Genomic DNA, 22,559 nt, shown 5'->3' with positions numbered 1-22,559 from the left:
TTCTTTCATCGGAACTAAAATCTCTAAAGTTTAGAAATCAAACAAGATTTTTATTCTTTAGATGCATCAAGCACATCTATGAATGCAGATAAATTTGACAGCTATATTTATCAACTTATATTTGAATCTGATCATTATTAAAACCACTGTAAAATATGATTTTTTGTTTAAACTTGATAAATTTTATAAATATCTGACAAGTAACTATCTATTTGTACAGACAAAGAAGACACAAGGATGAAATAGATTACACAGGAGATGTTCATTGCATACAGCAGTGATGAATGAGGCTCCATCAGGTAGTGTTGATATCCCAGTAGAGTTAACAACAATCTATTTATTTTGGTGGCTTAGTTAGCCTGAATTTATGTATGTGATTTCTCCCTGCAAACCTGTTTTATTGTGACAGCCCAAAAAAGCTTGCAAGATTGGAAAAGTCCATCCATGTAATTGAGGTTAATGTCAGATTAACTGTATTAGAAAGATATCCAATCTACACTTAATTAACAATCATTTTTACACTAATAATAGTGGTTAATTTACATTTAACGAATAGTACTCTGAAAACAGACCTCCAAAAACAGAAATATGAAAGTACAAAACTTAATAGCTAGCCAATTGACAAAGAATTAGGAATTGTTATAGCTCCCTTTGGGACCAACTTATCTAGAAGGGAAGACACAGGAAGAGTTTAAAATGAATTTTTTTTCATCATTTGATGTACTGTGTAGAAATATCAAAACCTTACTACACTGAGTTGCTGATTACCGTTAGCTTAAAATACCAGCATCACAAGAACACATTTTAAAATTTTAATACATGAATAGTACAAATTATTTAGTTTCAATATAGAAATTCAGCCTGATATAAAATGTACAATGTAAACAACCAATATTTGTTTTCAGAATTCATTTATTGATTTGAATGCTCCTAATCAATTCTGTCAACACAATTACTGAATTCTCTCTCGTCAGACAAAAACCATCCATCTACACCCTCAATGAGTGATAGAAACAAACAGATATACAAAACTCATCTTCAATAGATGAGAAAGAAAGGTAATTGCCAAATTTTCTAGCAGATGTTCATTATCCAGTGTAATAATGTGTCAAACAACATGGAATGTTACATCCTGCATTACATGTAATATACTACCTAATTATACTGGTACCTAAAAGGTCTTATTTAGGGATGCTCCTCTTGATGTAGGTTACTTTCTGGTAAGTAGACAACTATTCAAAGAGTTTGCCTCAGTGATAGTGCAGACAAATTCTGTTTGTAGGAAGATGGTCCTGGGAGTTGGAATAAATATTGTTTTATAGACTAATCTATTTATAGAGAGGATATATGGGAGTTGTTATAACATTATCCAGTATAAGTAAACAGTACACTTGCTGATTGGCAGTCTGCTACAAATATTGACCATATTTTACTGTAGGGGTCCCAACCCATTAAGAGCTATACTAAACTAACCCCCAAAACCTTACCCTAACCCACACTAGCTCTAAACCTTAAACATAACGCTAAACTAACCATAACCATGAATGAACCTTAACTCTAAAGTATAGGGACTCTTAAAGTAAAAGAGGGCCCAACTATTTGTCATGTTTGTGCAGATGAGGTAACAGAATAACAGCAGAGGTCCATTTTCAGTAGAAGCAGCTTTATGAGATAACATAACTATAGAGAATAAGTAGAGAGGTATAAAGCACTCTTGAATTCATGTGCAAGTTTGGTCAAAACATAGAATCTAATATTTAGGCTAACATGGAAATCTTCCAGATTGAAATATAGGTACAGTTAAGTGAATACAACACAGGGGAGCTTCATTAACATTAAAAATACATAAATCCATAATCTTACCATAAACTTAGTGATCAATTTATATATTTGTAAAAGATGACATATAGGTCATTGACATTATTTACCTTTTATTAAATTCTTATGTATATAAATAATTATACAATATTTACAAACAACATTTCTCAGGATACATCAAGTTTATTTATATTCAATGAATTCTAACCATAACATATCATAAGTGAAAAGCTTTGAACCACGGAATTATAATCAATGTTAATTAAAATATTTAACAACCTTTTCAATCATAGATATGAAAAAAATCAGGACCTGAACTAGATAAGTACATCAATAAATCTGGTTTATTCTCGTTGACAAGAATAAAGAACTATTACTATTACAAAACACCTCATTTAACCTTCCAAAAAACAGATAAAATGGACCATAAAGATTATCCATACTTGGCCTAGTTCATACAATTTATATAGAAATAGTTTAAACACCATTTGTGTGGTTTTTTTTATTGTACATGGTTAAAACCCCAACAAAAAGTACCCACTTCTAGCGCTATGACCCATAGCTGCCATTCACAACCCAAAATACCCAAGATTATCTTATTTGTCCAAATAAATACTGAAAACTGTGTTATGTATAAAATTGCTCAATTTTGATTACCAGTTTACATAACCGAAAGCTGGAATTTAAATATCTAAGTCCTTATTGATATAGTAAAAGCTCTAAAATACCTGTTTTTAAATTTTTATTTAATTGATTAAATTACTATAAAACAAATTGGTTTGTATAAAAAAATCTACAATGTCATCCATGCTGGGTGTTATAAGGAAACATTAAATGTAGACATAACAAGAATGTGCCCCCAGTACACGGATGCCCCACTCGTACTATCATTTTCTATGTTCAGTGGACCGTGAAGTTGGGGTCAAAACTCTAATTTGAAATCAAAATTAGAAAGATCATATCATGACGAACATGTGTACTAAGTTTCAAGTTGATTGAACTTCAACTTCATCAAAAACTACCTTGACCAAAAACTTTAACCTAAAGTGGGAGGAAGGAACGGACAGACGGACGGAAGAAGGGAACCACAGACCAGAAAACATAATGCCCCTCTACTATCGTAGGTGGGGCATAATATCGTAGATGGGGCATAAAATTAGAACTATCTAATATTCTCTATGACAGATTCAATTAGGCTCAAAATTTTAAAAATTTACTTTTACCAGGTTATATTAATAGACAAAGAGATCAGCCCATATTTTTAGAATACGGTCCAATGATTTGTGGCTTGAGAGACAGACCAGCTCTGTACAAATGAAGTAACCTTGGCTATATTTGGAAACATTACTCAATGAAGCATTTTATAGCCCATTAATCTATTTACAAGAAAATGCTTCAAGGCTGCCATTAATTCAGATTGATTACAACCATTTATTCTGTTAAAAGTACATTTGAAGACATTGTACAATACTCTTCCAATGTTTAACTGAAAGCCATAGAATTCAGGTCACCTACTGTGTTTTATATATCAACACAATTGAGAATGAAATTCAAAACCTCATTGAAAATATGATATTGTGTACATGTATTATGTGTTTAAACCTGAGCAAAATAATCAAATGATCATAAATTTACAAACATAATCTAAAGAAATTATAATCAAGCCCAGTTAACAAAGGGTTTGAACTCTTTTGGGTTCTTCTTGCTTACAATCTTTGACAGGATATACTGTAAAAATTGGCACTCATACCACATCTTCTTATATCTATATCAAGGGAAGAAAAATCAGATACAACTTTGAAGCACACAATCCGATACAATGGACAAACTTCTTAAAGACCAGAAAAATCTTAATTCCTTTGTAAAAACAATACTATAAGAGAGGTTCACAAAATGTGATGACAGGTTTTATTTTTAGAAGAAAACGACCTGAATTTCATGTAATTACAGGACCCAACAATAATACTTACATGTTATTTTCACTAAACTACAGAACTAAACATTCAAATCAGCAGGAAATACTAGTCATATCACTTTTAATGTTATCAGTACCAAGTAACACCACCAGTGTCAAGATGGGATGCAAAGCTATGCTTAGAATACCTAACCATTAAATAATACCAATTCTCTTTTGATAGTTCTACTTTTAGCTATTCTGGGCCAAAAAACTTTAAGTACAATTCAGCTAATTGTAAAGAATCATAATATAAACATTTAAAGTCAATAAACATGCAATGAACATTGCTCAATGCAGTGTTTACCTAATTACCTATAAAGAGCATTTAATGCATATCATATATATCTACTGCAATCAGTTCAGTGACCTTGCAACTGAATGCACAATTTTATGCTTGTGTCCTAATTCTAACTTATCATACAACTTGCTTTGTTTGTAATGTGTATTCGCCTTTGCAGAAATTATGACAGTGTAGCAATATATATTACTACAAGGAGTTTATACCTTCCAGTTGATTAAACACTTCTTCTCTGTGAGTACATGCTTCGATTAAGCCGATAAACAGAGTACAAACAAAAGTTTTGTGATCCATGTTGAGACCCTGGGTATCTAGTTCCAAGTATCGTTCAGCGGTAACCTAGATTTTGGTGACTATCTGTAAAATCCCTTGTTAAATGCCATTTGATTAATATATTTTGTCAATTTCTTTATCTGAAAAACAATGGCTTAATCATGATAGTAATTATAATTTAAAGATCATAGTATTAATAGCCATTGAACTTTAACAAAATTTATATAGACCACACATTCATCATATTATGAAATTATCTATAGGTGTACTTTGAATTCCAAGTTTTTTGGTGCCTTATTATTAGTTTTTTAAACTGAGACCTAAAAAATTGTGTTTGAAGGTAACTAAAGGACAATGGTTTTACACACATAATTTAAATATATACTACATGCAAATTATTATATTTTTGTATTATTTTGATATAGTATAGGAATATGAGCTGTGTTCTTGAAAAAAAATATTTGATTACTATCTATTTTCTTCCCTCTGAAGGCCATGAAAGCGCATGTCAACTCACGAACAAAAATCTTTAGCGAGAACCTGAACGTTATGTCAACCAAATCAGGGTGTATGGTGAAGATTATGATTTGATTCTTAGGAATCAGTTCAATTTTAACAAATGGTGAAATCCTTAAAATATTTCAACAAACATTTTCCTAAAATTTGTAGAGTTAAGATTTTCCCTTGTGCAAATTAGGACCTTTTTAATCACAAACTTCATGAAATACACATGTAACTCAACCCCAGACTCTTAACCCTTAAAAGCCTGGACCTGTTTTAACTCTGTGCCGATCCTGTAATTGAATCAAAACTTGGTATTGTATTTATCTGGTGTACCACTCTGCTGCTGTAGTTTCTAATTATCATCCCAAGCAGAACAAAGGGGGGAAAAAAAGCCAAAAAATAATATATTCATACTGTAGACATTCTGGCCCAATTCGTTCCTTAAATAGATTGTTTGGCACTGTCTAGCATAGAGTTACTTATCAAACTTACTATTACTTAATCTTTTTCATGCAGACATTTATCATTTGTTAATTCACACTTATCTATACCATTTTACAACTTTGGAAACCAACTTAACTCAATTTCAACGGAGCTCAAAATTATTTAATTCTTTCCTGAACAGAACCAAACATTTTTCTGACAAAGTGTCAGACCCATTTGATAAGACAAATAGGACCCTTCCACTTTTTTCAATACTGAAATCTCAATTTTCACAACTTTGGTACTAAACATTTGAATTCTGACGTGTTTCTTTCTACTATCAGGATTTCAGACGTCAATACCAAATAATTGGGGCTATTCTAATCCCTAATGTTGACAAACTTTTAAAATTTGGCCATTCACCAAGGGTCATTTACAAGCGATCTAGTATTGAAACATGATGATAAGGTTATTATAACCTGTGTTGACTTAAGCTTTTATCATAATACCCCCAATGAAATGAAAACTCTTTCTCTGATCTATGTTTAATCTCCACATAGTTTAAATGATCACATCTCCAAATTAAAAGAATGCACATAATCCTCACTAAAATTCTGGCCTATTTATCAGCTACTGTTTTCTTTACAAGTGCAACTTGAGTTCTCAACAACTTAAAACCACAAAAGACTGATAACTTGTTCAAAACGGAATATTTTGTACTTCAGCTTGAAGTAACTAGCCAACCTACATATTCTTCAAATTGGGTCCCATTCACTTTCATTAATATTTGAAAATAAATTAACTGGCAGTCTTGATGTAAATAATACTACTGATTCTCAACTTTTTCAGTCTTCTTTTTATATCATATATAGACATTTAAAATTTCCAAAATTAAAACAATATTGGCAACTCAGCTTCATGTGTTTGAAAAGTGAAAATATTGAAATTTGTTAACCAAAGACCCTTTGGGAGGGACCAAATTGTAAATAATATCCAAAGACCCTTGTGGAGGGACCAAATTGAAAAAATATATCAATAGACCCTTGGGATTCGGACCAAATTGTAAAAAATATCCAAAGACCTACAATATAACCTAATCTGAAAGTGTATGTATGTGTCACCTATTCCCAGAGAGATTGTATAGCAGATAGAGAAAATAATAATTTTGAGATCTAACTACCAGTATCACTTTCCAAGACATTGGTTTACACAATGAAATTTATCAAATCCAGCACAAGGTACGACCAATTTAAATCGTGACCTCAATAAGAACATTGGTAAATGTTAAAGAAAAGTAACTTAAATTTTGAATGTAGCTTGAAGTGTTCTATTTACCTAGTGGTATTATACAACTTTTTTCTCACATCTTTTCTTTCTTGTGTTTCTTACTAAAACCTCTTATTTTTAACAGATATCCTATAAGAATTAACCTAAATACCACAACAGATTTAATAAGCCTGCTCTACATTTCCTACTTCTCTTTTTGAAGACATCTTTTTACAATTTATCAAACCAGTTATGTAATGGTTTTAACAAGTACTATACATGTACCATATTAATAATATGTTGTCATTATCATAACAATTTTCTCATGCTTAATTAGCTTGCTTGTATGTTAACAAGACTGAACTTTTAAGGTGAACAAACCATCTATTATTACTCTAAGCCATATTTAAACTTGAAACTGAATAAATGCTTATGTTCCACAGCCCTTATGGCTCCAAAAGGTAGGTAACTCCTCCCCTTAATAAAATATAACAAACTTCCATTGTAAAATAAACATTTGTAAATGCAATTTAAGGCAACTATTACATAATCTAATATGCATTTATTACCATTATATCTTTGAAGTGTTTATCTTAAAAAAGGTTTCCTATTAAGTTTTTAAACTGTCGACATTTTATGCTATTTGTTAATACAAAGTTGTTGCTTTCTTAACTTCAAGTGGCAAATATTTCATGTATATTCAGGAAAAGAAAAAGAAATCTGATGCAGTCTACATGATAAAAGGCCAGTCCATTGTAGGTCTTCATATTGGTTTGTTACTTTCCTTGGCCAGAGTACAGCACAGTTTCATTGTGAACTGGGGGCAGAGTACAAGCATTAGAAATTAAAAGGCTTTACAACTTAGTACACATCTATTTTTTTACTGAAATGACACAAATGCTCATTTATAGAAATATTCAAACTTAAATTGTTACATGGATCTATCCACCCTTCTGCAAAGCGACTATCTTCTTGGGGAGGTTCTTGTATTCATTTTCAAGACCCTTAAACCTGTGTAAAATTTTATAATTTCCAGTCCTACCTCATGTACATATACCAGTACTTCATGACAGAATTGTTGTTCAAGTTTGTGTTTATGCAGACATTATATGATCATTTTTGGAAATAAACGAACTTGTGTAAAAAACAATATTTGTTGATCAAAATTAACATTTACAAGGTTCAACTTGGTGCACTGCTGTTCCTAGTTTCAAGGCCCACTACATCTAAAATAGTGATTTTAAAGAATCGAAATATTAGTTCCTCCCAATCAGTTGTCACTTATAAACTAGGCTTTAAATTTAAAACATCATGTGAAAAAACATTGACATATAAAACCAAATTGAACAGTATGAAAATTGGTAGAAAATGAGATAACAAAACCAAGAAAATCTGAAAATTGTATCCTAGATATACAATACTTTTTCACTAATAATCACTGTAATTCTAGCAAAGCCAGTCATCTCATAATTGGACCTCGGTTTTTGTACAAACGTGTAATTATGTAACCAAAGTCCTGAAACCTGACGTTCTACACGAAGATCACTTGGCCTTGAGTTATACAAATAAAACAAAAAATATATACTTAAGATGTGCTTCACACCCTGAAGGACCTAAACCTATCATAAATTTAAAACCTGTTTTACTGTCGTAACTTGCCTACTGTCATTTCACAGATACTGAACAAATGACTGAAAATACTTACAAGTTTACAGTCTTTTAATGTTTAACCTCATTCAACCCTGGTGTCATAAATTTGAATCAATATATATGTATACCATCCACCGAAAAATTGTTTTAGATTTAACATTTAGTACCGGTATATGAATATAATCTGGAAAAATGTGTGTGGGTTTGTCTCCCCATCTCTATTGGGCAGATGAGTTCCCTATAAAACAAGAATGTGTCCATAGTACATATATGCATGGAAGCCCCACTCACATTTTCATTTTCTGTGTTCAGTAGTCGATGAAATTGGTGTCAAAACTCTAATTTGGCATTAAACATATAGGGAACATGTGTACTATGTTTCAAATTTATTGGACTTTAACTTCATCAAAAACTACCTTGACCCAAAACTTTAACCTAAAGTGTGACAGACAGACAGAAGGACAGACGAATTAATGGATGCACAGACTTAAAAACATAATGTCCCTAAGTGTGGCATAAAAATTGAAGTTGTCTAGTTGTGTCAAATCCCGATCCCTTTCTTTAACAGAGTTATTACAGCAGTTTTGCTTTACAGTATGTTAGATCCACAATAAGAAAGGACATAGCAAGGTTACAAGTCATCATTTCCCTATTTAAAAACTAAATGAATTCTTCTAAACTTTTTTCTAATTGAAAATTTTGAACAAAGACCAGGAAGGAAGAGAATAGAATTATCTGATGATCACAGTAACCTTATCTAGTAAAGAAAATAACTCTTTTGTATATTAGGGTGGATACTTTGCTACTTCAAATATCATTCATTTTAACTGAAATCCATAAAATATTTGTTACAGAAATTTTCCTTATTTCTATCACTAAATGACTAAGGTTGATAAAATTTAAGCATTCAGAAATATACTTTTGGCTTTTATATCTCTTCCTACCTCAATATCTTTTCCAATATCACACAAAACTTTACATGTTTTAAATAGTCTTATAAAATTCCTAGCAATTTTGATGACAATTAACAAATAACCATGAGAATTATCATAGATCCTTCCTATGGTTTTTTTCTTCAATGAAATAAATGCAATATTTGAAGAGACTTGATAATTGCAATTAAAATTGATAAATATTTTTAGTATGCACCCTTATTGGTAAACATATTGTTGAAGTATTCTAAATACTTAAATATTTCCTATCTTACATAAGCTAATTGTGTGGCCTTAGATTTTGTAATTTTACACACAAACAGCAAGTTAATCTGACCGACTGTCAAAATTATCTCCTATCATATACTTGATGTACCTAGTAATTAATTACCTTAGTTATAAAAATATTATCATGATTATGGCATACAGAAGCCAAACCAAACAACAAGTTATGCATATGTTACATGTATGAAAGGTTGAGATAAATACATGTACCTGATATCAATAAATCATGCAAAATATTTACATGTAAATTAGATTACATTTCCTCGTTCTGCATATTTTCATGAGCAAAGAGCAGTGAAATTTAAAAACGTGAAGAATTAATTCCAGTATCAATTGTCAATATTCATAGAAAAATAATTTTTATAATGTTAATTGTGAAAGTTGGTATATCAAGGAACCCAAAATAATTAAATATCTTATACAATGATCTCAGCTTCAAAATTATTCCTCATGCATTTTACAATTCACTGATTAAAGAAAATATTCATTTCACTGCCAAACTGATCAGACCATTAACTGTAATCAAAATTAAAGCATTAAAACCTAGAAACTTACTCAAGTCCTCCATTGGCCCATTAGAGACGTCTGGGAATTTGAAAACTTGGTCATTTTCAATATCATCAAATAATTCCTTATAATCATCAAACGGTGAGGTATAATGCATTAACGGAGAGGACCATAATTCCTCCTCTACATCCTTATTTGGCACGTCTAAGTGATGTAATCCCTGATCAAAGTTAGAGCTCATCACGTAATCCACTGAGGTAAACAACAACTAATTTACATGTTTCACATATCCATACCACTTAAGTTATGAAATTCTGAACCGAAGATCCCAAAATCGACAGAACATGTTAACATTTTTAGCACCAAATACAAATTTTCTGAGGTAGTAAAATTTCCAGCTGATTTTCCTTTAATACTTTAGCCACATACTAATCCTTAAGGCTCCAAAATAAAACAAACTTTCTAATTTAAATCTGATTAACTGGCTTACAAACAAAGCAGTTCTGATTTCAGAAAGTCACATGCTAATTACAGTTAATTCAATATTTTCATAATCCTTCCCAAATACATGAATTTTATGTTGACACATTTTTCTCTACATGACATCTTGCTGATAATTTTCTTTATAGAATTTTTCCCATTCACACATTTGTATGCATTGTATTCACCTTTCTTTTAAAGAATTAAAGTCACCTAACGTCCAGTTTTAATTCTTAATTTCAATATCAAAATGACTTTCACCTTGTATTATTTATTAGCCTCGTTGGTAATTTAAACTTAAAGTATCGGCTAGTTTCAACATTTACTTTATCACCGGAGCTTCAGGCCAATTTCCATACTGGGTCAATTCCAGTATTTGCTTAATGTACACAAAAAAATTGCAGAAATCAAATCAATAAGTTGATATTTTGATCATCATTCATTCAACCTCAAAAACTGATCACATTCAATGACAATTTGTTGGAGATGTGCCCAAAGTATTTAACACTTTGTGATCTCGTCCTTAAAGCATTAAAGTCTCCTGTTAAACAAGTGCTCAGATAGGCCAGCTTGGAATGAATCTATTGTAAACTTTATATATGATACACAAAACCGTCTATTTGTATATTACAAGTTGTTTAAACTATGGATAGTATTTCACTTATTTATATTACGATCCAACAGTTCGAAGACACACAAAACTACTAGGTTCTATTTGTCAAAACATCTGTATTTTAAATTAATCCCTTTTTTTTTAAATTTGCTAATTTAATTGATAATTCCATTCCTACTTTCAGTATTCCATAAAAAACCTAACATCTGCTCAATTGAAAATGATGCTTTTACAAATATTATATTAAGATCCTAATTCATCACAACTGAACATAAATAACTCCAGACTTTCAGTCCTTGAATTTTAAATTCCTCCAGGCACATGTATATATGTCATTTGTCAAGTTATGCATAAGTATTGTTAAGCTTATGTAAAAGTGCACTGTAACAGAATGTTGTCCAATTATTGACAATTATTCAGGTGAGTGAGTTCTCTTCCTTATATACAACAATGTACACTCAAATATTCTTGCTCCATTGATGATGTAAAATGCAATGTAGATTCAATGATCAAAGTTAACAAATAAAAAAATTGTTTTAGAACATATGTCTCAAGGCACTATTTCACCGATCCTTTTTTTAATCAACTATTATTTCTCTTTTGGTTAAACAACAATAAGTTTAAAATGTAACCCAGTATCCACGTCATTCATTTAAAATATCACTTGAGTTTCCAGGATCATGCAGCTACCTCCTTAGTCATTGTAAAACCACACTGGTCAGTTAAGATTTAATTGTCCATTGCTGATTAATGGCTTTTTTATTCGGTCCACTATTCATTTACAACAATTAAATAGTCACCTTAATGTCTAAATAAAGTCAGCTTAATGTCTAAATAAAGCCACCTTAATGTCAAAATAAAGATGTTCTCTATATAACTTTGAATTTCTGTGAAGTTTTATGTAATCCTTCAACTTCTAAGAGTCTGTTGCTTTCAAAAATCTACAAGTTTATATAATACATGCAGAGTTTATCTCAAATCTCAGGCTAATTTCCAACTCTGTCCTTTCCAATTAATCCGTTCATTTAATGTAAACATAACATCATATGTGAATTAAAAAATCACCATTCTCCACAAATACATGTACTGACTAAAAATGTCTGTCGTGTCACGGCATTGTCCTTATGGCAATTTTTTTCCCCATTCTGAACAGAATTGCAAGATAATATCGAAGATTTTTGGAAACACATGAAATGACTCGTTAAACCATGTCATTAATTAATCAAAACAATTAGTACCTGGATGAGCTTGATCCTTTTAAATAAATGACATAGGACCAATAATCTTGTCAGTATTATCTCACCAACAGGTAGTCATTGAACATAACCTGTTTCCCCTTAGGCCTATTATTATATGGATCGGCCTAATTATAGGTGTAAAATTGACTATTTTTTAACAGTTAGAAATTTTTATAACTTATCTATGTCATCCTGGATAAATCCCATCAGATAGCTATTAAACTTTGAACAGTTATTTTTAATTATGTAAATTAACAAAGAAAATGTTTTATTCATGTTTTTTTCTTCTGAAATTTAAGATTAATGATTTATGATCATGTCAGCACAGGCCTATTTGTATTTTTCTAAGATTTATGAAGAAATGACCTGCAAACTGCTTGTTAATAAATTCAAGCTTTTCATATAAGGACAATCTTTAACCTTATTATGGGGTACATCATGTCATAAATTTTCCAGAAATTAGGATATACAAAATATTGCTTACACCTGACATCCAAAAAGCTTTTGTAGGCTTAAAAATTTGAGATCCTGTCCTCAAATTGAAACCTAATTCTATCCATGATATAAATTTCATGTATTTTCATATGTGTTCAACCCAATAACTTCATGAATGACATATTTTGCATCAATTGTTACCATATGTTTTTTTAGCACAGTGGGTAAAGGAAAGTAGTTTCTCATTGTCAAAGATTTAAATAGCAATAGTCTATGTAAATTTTAAGTCTAAATGGTACATGATGACTGACAGAGATTTTATCAAAATACAAATTTGAAATTTTAATTACTTTAAATCACCTATTTATGGTATATTTCATACCCATTCACTGATTTAGTGAAATAGGACACTGATACAAGATATAAATCTCAGTGCAGTATTTCAGGCTTCTCAGACATAAAATGTGCATTTAATGTCTTTTAAATTTTATTTGAAGTTGCTATATAAGAACTATGCAAATAAAATTGTGTCCTCTTTAAAAATGATGTGCAAATATTTCACTATGTCATTAATTTAAAGGCCATACCAGTAGTTTTAACATGGGTGTCAACACATCCAACCCTCTTATAAATTCATGTAGTGTTTTATGTTGTACAAATGAAAGCACCTATCCCCTTATAAAATCATCCATCAAGGAAAAATAGTTCTGTCAAACAGTATTACATTTGTAATGTTTTCATCCTTGTCTACTCCACCGATCTCACAAAAGGAGATGTGGGACATACGTCAATGAGACAGCAACCCATCATCTATTTCTTACATCCTTTATCCTATATATTTCAACCAATTATCATTTAACTAATTTTTTAATTTTATATGAATTTATTTACAAAATAGCTAGCTGACTATTCAACTCTGTATTATTATCTCACTAGCTAGCTTTATATTTACTCAACTTGGTGACATTGGTGCTGTTTGAACAATTTTTGTTAATACCTGAATGAGTTTCTAAGGCCTTAAATGATATTTAGCCAAGAAACATCTTTGAGATTGAGAGACCATAGATAATCTTTTATGGCTTTTTTTCATATACAATATCAATGTAGGATTAAATAAGACATCATCCATTTGATTTGATTGATTGGTGTTTAAAGCCACTTTCTGCATTTTTATTGTTGGAGAAAGCTGAAGTGCCCAGAGAGAACCACTGACCTTCAATAGTCCATTTAATTTGATGGAAATGAAACACCTAACACCAGAAAAAGAACAAATCCTGCTCCTGTGAACTACTTATCATAAAACAGTGATATGTTATAAACAGTCCACTTAATTTGTAAAAATAACGCATCAATCTGAACCTAATTTGGGGAAAACCTATCTGACCTGTTCCCCTTCAGAGACAAATATATTGTTACAATAAGACATGTAAGACAATTGTACAATTGACAATAATCTAAGTTACAATATTATATTAATTATATGTTCTGCATGGTACTAGAGCTACATTTCCAATCTATGATCGATAATTATTCTGAGAAAGATATATAAAGGGAACAGGTCTCATAACTAATTCAGCTTCAGGAAATTTAAAAACAAGGTCTTCTTTAGATGTACCAACCACAAAACCACTTTAACCTCTTAATGGGTCCATCAAATAATTTCTCAATTAAATTTTAAATAACCACAAAAGTAAAAGAGGACAACAAAGATTTGTGACAATCGTTTTTGTTTCATCTGCTTAAAACCAGGTTATAATTGGTATAAGCTGATCATACACCCCAGCACACAGACTATATGTCAACATCAAACCTCCCAGGTATACAGATGAATATCTGATTAACATATGGCCAAAATTATCTTCATCTTAACATCAAATGAATATCTCTCATCAGCATGACATTTCATAGTCTTCATGAAAAATTTTGGATTTAAAAGTCAGAGTATCAGTCTTTCATAAAATTTTCTTTAAATTTATACGTGTTGTTCTTTTACTGGCTGACAAAAATTTATACTGGACTGGGATTTTTGGTACAAATAATTAAGAACTTGATACTACTGTTGAAATATTGACTTAAACTGTCCCACCAAATATCATTATTGCTGTCAGTCTTAAGGGTCCCATCTGACAAGTAACAAGCCCTATGGTTTTGAAGGGAAGTGATTTGCAGCAAATGATATATTTTGACTGCAAATATTTGGGTTACAACTCCCTAATGTAAGCCTGACATTAAAACAAAACTGTTGGGTCTATTTGGTTCAAATTTTTTTATTACGAAATTTACATAATTTTCAGAGAATTTTTTTTATATAAATTTTTTTTAACTTGCCAATATTCCATTTCCATAACATTGGCATCAGATCAAACAAATTGGCACAAAAGTCAAACCTTTAAATAACGCCTTTGAGCATTTCAGAAAAATGAAGCTAAATTGTACATATATAAAAGATTAAAGAGTAATTAAATGTTATGAATATAAAGTAAAAATAGTCAGTTAAGTATTCAAATCTACAGAGAAAAAAAATCATGTCCTTGCATATATTTATCAAAAGATTTTGAACTTAAATTAACTTGTGCCACCTCTTCTCACAATTTGATAGAAGTTTCATTAATAAGGTTAAGATTCACCGATATGAGTTTTGATAATAAAATAATATGTATTCAAGCAGGACTACAGCCTAATTCTTTACAAAAAATGTAAAGGATTTCTAAATAGAGTTTATTTACATAAAAAGACCATAAGAAGTTATAACAAATTTCATCTGAATTACATAAATAAATGTAAACACTTCTATGAGTTCAAATCATTTTTCCTTTTCTGTGTTTACACGTTTTTATATTCACCCACAAAACCAACATTCCAATAATTTTTCAATTTTAGATCTTCTATTAGAAAGAAAATGATACCTATCAAATAATGGTGATGTTATATTAGGTAAACGAATGATAAAAATGTTTATTTATGTTATCTAATAAAATGTACCAAATATCTATTAATATTTGTACCTGCTATCGATAGATCTCTTTACTTTAATAAGTAAACATATTGACAAATAAATTCCACCCAAATCAATAAACATTTGGAATAAAATGATTTACGGGAAATCAGGTGAACAGATTTATTTCAATCTTTGAATTGAAATATTACTTTTTATTATACCAAGATAAGTTGGATGAACTTTTGATGTTATTGTCTGTTCACAAATCTGGAATAAACCAAAAAGTCTAAATAAAAGCAAGCTAGAACTTGAAGTATTGAATAGTTCTTAATCCTTTAGCACTGTGTGTAAAACTTTTTCACACTGCTTTAAATTTTTGATGCTCTTCATAATTAATCATTTCAAATGAAGATTAACGAAAATTGATTAAAGCAAACCTCAAAATAATATTAACAATTCTAATTTAATTTTGAAAAATATTCTAGTTAAAATGATAATTCACAAGCATCATTTTTCAAGTTTATTAACTTCAAAAAATTAATATTTGTATTGGAAGAAATATTGTGAACTGTTGATTAGAAAATATGCTGATAGTGCATAAAATGCTGCCAATATCATCCATAGGTTTAAACTTTTCCTCAGTAAATCTATTTACATTGTACATGTGTATTTGTATACTAGTAGATAATGATAATTATTGATTACAGTATTGATTCTGACATAGTATTGACATCACAGTCCTAAAGTTAGTAAACATTACAATGCCAAATTATTTTTACTCTTCTATATTCATGTGAGAAACAATAACCAATCCATGATAATATTTCAAATTTAGCATAAATAAATAATCAGACACTCAAACAGACAATAGGTGCAAAATCGAGCCCTTCAAATTTATTCAAACTATCAAATTCGATTTAACATATACTGAAACTGCAAAATTTACATAGAAATTAGAAAACAATACACCTTTTTGGGAATGGTTATAAAGTATCAACATTTCAGGTGTATTTCTCAGGTATTGCCGTCTAATCAACTGTCAATACAACTTATGAAAACTGTTGATAGGCATGTGAGTTTGTAATGCTGATTATAAATACTAACAGTGTAGTAAATATAAGATACAAATAAACATGTAAGTATAAAAAAAAAAATACCAGCAACTGTTTTCCTAGTTCCATTGTTTCAGCTGCCATTGCTTCAATCACTTTACATGGAACTCAAAGCCAAAAGTACAATCTTACATGCACCTACTAATTCATTACTAACAAAGATTTTTCTTTTTTCTCAGTTTCTTTTTTACAGCTGTAACACATCTGTGACTCATTTCACAAAAATATTGTATGAAAAAATAAGTCTAACATTTACCGTATATCTAATGATCAATTTTAGTCACAAGATTTTTTATTTGAGACCTTGAACTTGAGAGGCAAATGTTATGTTTATAGAACTCAAAACTGGTGTAATCAATAACTGTTAACATTTACAAGGTGTCTTCAGTTATTGAAAAAGGTTAGAAATAAACTCCTTTTTCAGCAGAGTAAGTGCTTTTGCACATTTTAATTTCCTTCAGTCAGTGGTTTGTCTGTTCTGACCAAAGTCTAGCTGAACATTAATCTTTAAGTACACTTTCCAAGTATATTTTCTATCTTCACTTCAATATAATAAACATGCAAGTAAAGAGGTAATAAATTTCTAAACCAAAATATACACATAAAGAAAACCAAACCCAATCAGGGAAATTTTGTGGTACAAAAAGCTCAGTAAAATTTGAAACCAGACCAGAAACAGAAATATTTATGGAGTGAATCAAAATAATTTTAAAATTTCAAATCCCTAAACATATAAACAAGATATTGGTATAAAAGCAGGTTTATAAAGAAGCTTGTTTCTACCTGACATCATTTCATCTGGATACAATGAACCCTCTGTGAGCAAAAAATACAACAGAATATTTCTAAGAGCAAATGAATTATCTCCCTTATTATAACTTTGAGAAATGACAGAGTAGCCCCCCATTTACATTGAAAATCATGTGTATATAGATTATACAATATAAGAGGATTTTTTATCTGATAAAATATACAAATATCTAAAAAGTTCTTAAATATATTTAAAATGTTGACACTCGATAAGAAATTTTTCTTTAAACATGATTGATCACTCTTTTTGGGGGTGAGGGATTCAAAACCATTTCCTTTTTTTAACTACCAATTAAGAATTTAAATGAAGAAGTGTGCTGTTGCAAACTGCCTGTAAATAGATCTTTAAACTAATTATTGTCATAGTTAGAAGGGAAATACTAGTCTCAAACAAAACCATAACAAATATTCTTTCCTATACAAAATCAACTAACCAAAATCTGCTGTAGCCAACATGTTTCCTGATGCTTTTACTTCATCAAATCTTTGGTATATCTGGGTTAATCTAAAATACAACAAAGTTTTGTTAAAAGAATGAACATGCTACTGATGATAAAAAAAATACAGGAATAAAAGGACATGCAGAGTATGCATCAACAAGAAAATAAACATTCTTTCTCAAAATAAAACTGCAAATAACAAATTTATTTTTGTAAAACACTATTAATGTATGATGAAATCAACTTCATAAAATGACATTTTTTTACAATTTTTTAAAGAAACAAATATATGTTTAACACACACAAAATATTTTTCTACAGATTTTAATGTCATTAATATTTTTAATCATTACAAGCGCTCGACTTATATGGTATATATATGGTCAATATATGGTACTTGAAAACCTTTCATATAAGGTGTTTTCCCCAAAAAAGTCAAACATAAAATGGATGAAATGCTTCCAAGAAATTTTATTCATTTCAAAAATTATACTATACTGATACATTGTTCATTATTGGTGATAAAGTAAATAAGTTTTTTGATACCCGTTATGTATTTTCAAGTTACAAAATGTTTTGTTTTTTTTAAGATCAGCATTAGTTTTTTAACTGGATCAAGATATTGTTGGAACCTTCATTTTTCATTTGAGTTCCATCATAAAATTTACCAAGAAATTTATGAAGTCCTTTAAACCCTTTCCTCCATAATGACGCCTTTTGATGCCACCCCCTTTACTCCATAATGAAGCCTTTTGACGCCTGTGTCGTACATCAGTTGGAACGCTTTGACTCCAAAGTGTCTGCATCAGACTTTAATTTTTTTTTTATCCAATATGAAAAGGAGATTCATGAGAATATCTGACTTCAATTTCATTGATGAAATATTCATTTTCACAATGCATTAACACTTTAAACCTTAAGATTTTTTTTTACTGAAAAAAATCCTATGCAAATCAATTATGTAAAAAATAATTCCAATGGAGGAAAGGGTTAAGTGTATTTATCACATATATTATATTACAAAGAGCATGTCTCCCCCTATTTTTTTTTTATCAGCACTTTTTTTGTTATCCAACTCAATTGAGATGCTGTTGATATAGATCAGGAACCAACAAGAATGTGTCCACAGTACACGGATGCCCCACTCACACTATCATTTTCTATGTTTAGTGGACCGTGAAATTGGAATAAATTCTCTAATTTGGCATTAAAATTAGAATGATCTTATCAAAGGGAACATGTATACTTAGTTTCAAGTTGATTGGACTTCTACTTTATCAAAAACTACCTTGACCAAAAACTTTAACCTGAAATTTGCACTATCATTTTCTATGTTCAGTGAACCGTAAAATTGGGGTCAAAACTCTAATTTGGCATTTAAATTAGAAAGATCATATCATAGGGCACATGTATACTAAGTTTCAAGTTGATTGGACTTCAACTTCATCAAAAACTACCTTGACCAAAAACTTTAACCTGAAGCGGGACAGACGGAAGAACGAACGGACGAACGGACGGACAGACGGACGCACGGACGGACGCACGGACGGACGCACGGACAGACGAACAGACGCACAGACCAGAAAACATAATGCCCCGCTACTATCGTAGGTGGGGCATAAAAAGTATTGTGGATTAATTATTAATCATTGGGTACAAATATTAGTGGTTTTGCTGATACAGATGAACCACAAATTTTTATGTTCAACAAAATACAAATTTCTAATGATTGTATGTGGACTTTGGCAATACCATGAAATCATGTATCTACAAAAAAGGCAAGTTTTCTGCTATTTACGAAAAAATCAAAACAAACAAAAATAAATGAATTCACAGTAACATTAAGTAATTAAATTTTGATGAGATGCCTACTTTGGTGCTGGTATTCCTTTCTTAGCCATATCCTGTCGTACTTTTTCACCAACATGTCTATAAATCTCACAGAGAGTATTTACAGCTTCATCTCTAACCTATAATACACAAATATTTATAGAAAGGCTTTAACATACAATGCTTTACATGTATGATCTGAAATAGAAAATACTGGATTAGATATAGCTACACAAAAAATTCTTCATTCAATTTATCTGTATAAAACTCAAGATTTTAAAATTAAAGATTTTATTGTAAAGCAACACTCAGACACATATTTTTGGGGAATTTAGGTGTTTAAACACCAATTATAAGCACTGCTATAGGGCTCTTTCATGGCGGCAGGTTTTTAATGGTGGAGGAAGCTGGAGTGCCCGTGGTATATGTGTAACATGAGGTAAATATACAATAAGCAACTCAATCAGATGAAATAAAGCTGGATGTAGATTCTTCAAGTTATTGCAACTCAAAAATGTATAAATCTCAATTGCATGTAGGTGTCATATATATAATTGATGATAAAATCTAATCTTAACGCATATATCTTTACTATTTCATAAAATAACATAAAATGCGCATTTTTGGGCGTTAGATTCCCAGTGCATTGTTGTATGGCCACACACAGTTAGGCCTAAAAAATTATAGTTCGTTGTCATGTTTCCAAACTAACCCTAAATTTTCATACTTTTTCACACTTTTTTTGTTTAGCATCATAAAAGACATTTTGGGTGAAACATGTATTTCGATATCCATAAAATTTCTATAAAAAAAAAAAATTATAATTATTTACACTACTTGACTTCTTAATTTTTTTAATGCAAAAAGACAAGAAAGAAGCATATATTTTTAGGCCTGAGTACATTACAGATTCCAATGTAAACAACTACCTGTGAATTCTGGTCTTCTATCAATTTGCATATTGAAGGAACAATTTTGTTGAGAGATAAACATCTAGCTCCATATCTGTGTGAATAACAATATCTCATTAAGGTGATAAATAAGGAAAAAAATACAAGCTGAATAAAATTGCAATAAACATCATTATGTACCTCAACAATTATATACAAACCGTGTCACTGACACTTTATGTTCATGATAATAATCAAAATGTGTTTATTTACTTTTTGCTTATGTGAACTTAATGTCCAGTATTACTCTGTGATTCCATTACTACAAGGGCTCATATAATAATTATTACTATTAATACCTGTGAAATTTAACCATTACTTTACCTCAAGAATTTCAGTTTATTGAATCACTTAGAGGATGAAATTACATAAAATTTAATTCTTTAAATTTAAAAATAATTAAAAAATAAAATGTAACTGGTACATTAACATAGCATTTATTGTACATGTTAAACCTGGATTTCAAACTATTAAACATATATAAGTGAAAAATTCACCTCTAAAACTAAGAGTTATTCAGTTTAACAATATGGGTTTACAATATCATTCAAGAGACAAAAATGTTAAAAGTAGCTATCAGTATTCACTAAAAAGTCCTGTGAGCCTTTTGCTACATTCAAATTAAGAGAGGAATAATGATGACTTACAAGTTTAATGTATTCTGTAAACATATGAGTACCCCTTCTCTCACATGCCATAACTTATGGTTGAAGGCTCCCATCAATCTTTCAAACACAAACTGCAAGAAGAAATACAAAATATGTATATTTCATATGAATTCATTTTGATTTTTTTCAAACTATGAATCTTACATGTAGGTAATGTATGATAACATATTATAATAAATACTTTTATACTTAGCTTGTTAATGGGATAAGAATGGAAATACATGTACTAGAAATCATGCCTCTCCCTTTGGATAAATTCAAACTCAAAGAACAAGCGGTATTTACTCGGATTTAAACTTGAATAAACATCCCTGAATAATGGAAATAGACTGGTGGTTGAGTTGTTTATGTAAACTAAAACCAATGTCAGTGGCAAGTGAGAAGTCTACTTTTCCACTGATGCAGACAAACTTCCTAATGTGGAATATTCAAGTATCTTGCATCTTACAATACATAGGATTAAAACATTGATATAAACTTAACAAGAATGTGTCCCTAGTACACAGATGCCCCATACGCATAATCATTTTCTATGTTCAGTGGGCCTGTGAAAATGGGGTAAAAAACTCTAATTTGGTATTAAAACTAAAAAGATCATATCATAAGGAACATGTATACTAAGTTTCAAGTTGATTGGACTTAACTTCATCAAAAACTACCTTGATCAAAAACTTTAACCTGAAGCAGAACAGACGAACAAACGAACAGATGATCGAACGCACATCAGCACTAACATAAATCATTGTAAACCAAAGCTGAGAAGAATGTTCCTTAAAAGACAATCCAAATCAATTGGTCATTTCACAGCATAGAAAGGAAAATATAGGTTCAATCAAATAAAAGCAAAACTTAGCTTTTAATATTCGATTCAATAATATTAATCAGTTTGGAGAATATATATATGTAAAATCTTCTTTGCAATAGTTCAACATAATAAGAAACAGTACCTGAGGTGATGATCCAGGCATCATCAATTTCAACAATAATTGCTGTGCTTGATCTCTGACCTATAAAACATAAATGTTTAAAATCAATTTCTTTGTTTACAATTTTTTTTATTTTATTTTTTTTCAAAAAAAATGTTACATATAAATAGATGATTCCTTTCAATATTTTTTTCCTACTTGAACTA

General features: G+C 30.2%; 1 protein-coding gene across 26 annotated transcripts in view; it reads right to left on the bottom strand.

Annotated features, from left to right (window-relative positions):
* The window catches only part of LOC139511425 (CLIP-associating protein 1-A-like), a 93,404-nt gene that overhangs the window by 50,732 nt on the left and 20,113 nt on the right, over positions 1-22,559 (bottom strand). For 22 of the 26 annotated variants that reach the window (XM_071298143.1, XM_071298147.1, XM_071298144.1 and 19 more), the window contains exons 5-9: positions 22,375-22,434; positions 21,407-21,498; positions 20,739-20,814; positions 19,852-19,949; positions 17,974-18,044 (exon numbers count right to left, since the gene is read on the bottom strand). In XM_071298143.1, coding sequence (XP_071154244.1) covers positions 17,974-18,044; positions 19,852-19,949; positions 20,739-20,814; positions 21,407-21,498; positions 22,375-22,434 — 397 coding nt within the window. Of the gene's footprint in view, positions 1-9,961; positions 12,408-17,973; positions 18,045-19,851; positions 19,950-20,738; positions 20,815-21,406; positions 21,499-22,374; positions 22,435-22,559 lie in introns of those variants that run through there. The other 4 variants (XM_071298167.1, XM_071298168.1, XM_071298171.1 and 1 more) reach the window with 2 other exon arrangements.

Source organism: Mytilus edulis, chromosome 2, assembly GCF_963676685.1.
Source record: "Mytilus edulis chromosome 2, xbMytEdul2.2, whole genome shotgun sequence".
NCBI lineage: Eukaryota > Metazoa > Mollusca > Bivalvia > Mytilida > Mytilidae > Mytilus > Mytilus edulis.
Note: the sequence above shows the minus strand (reverse complement) of the source record. Positions and strands in the feature narration are given on the sequence as shown.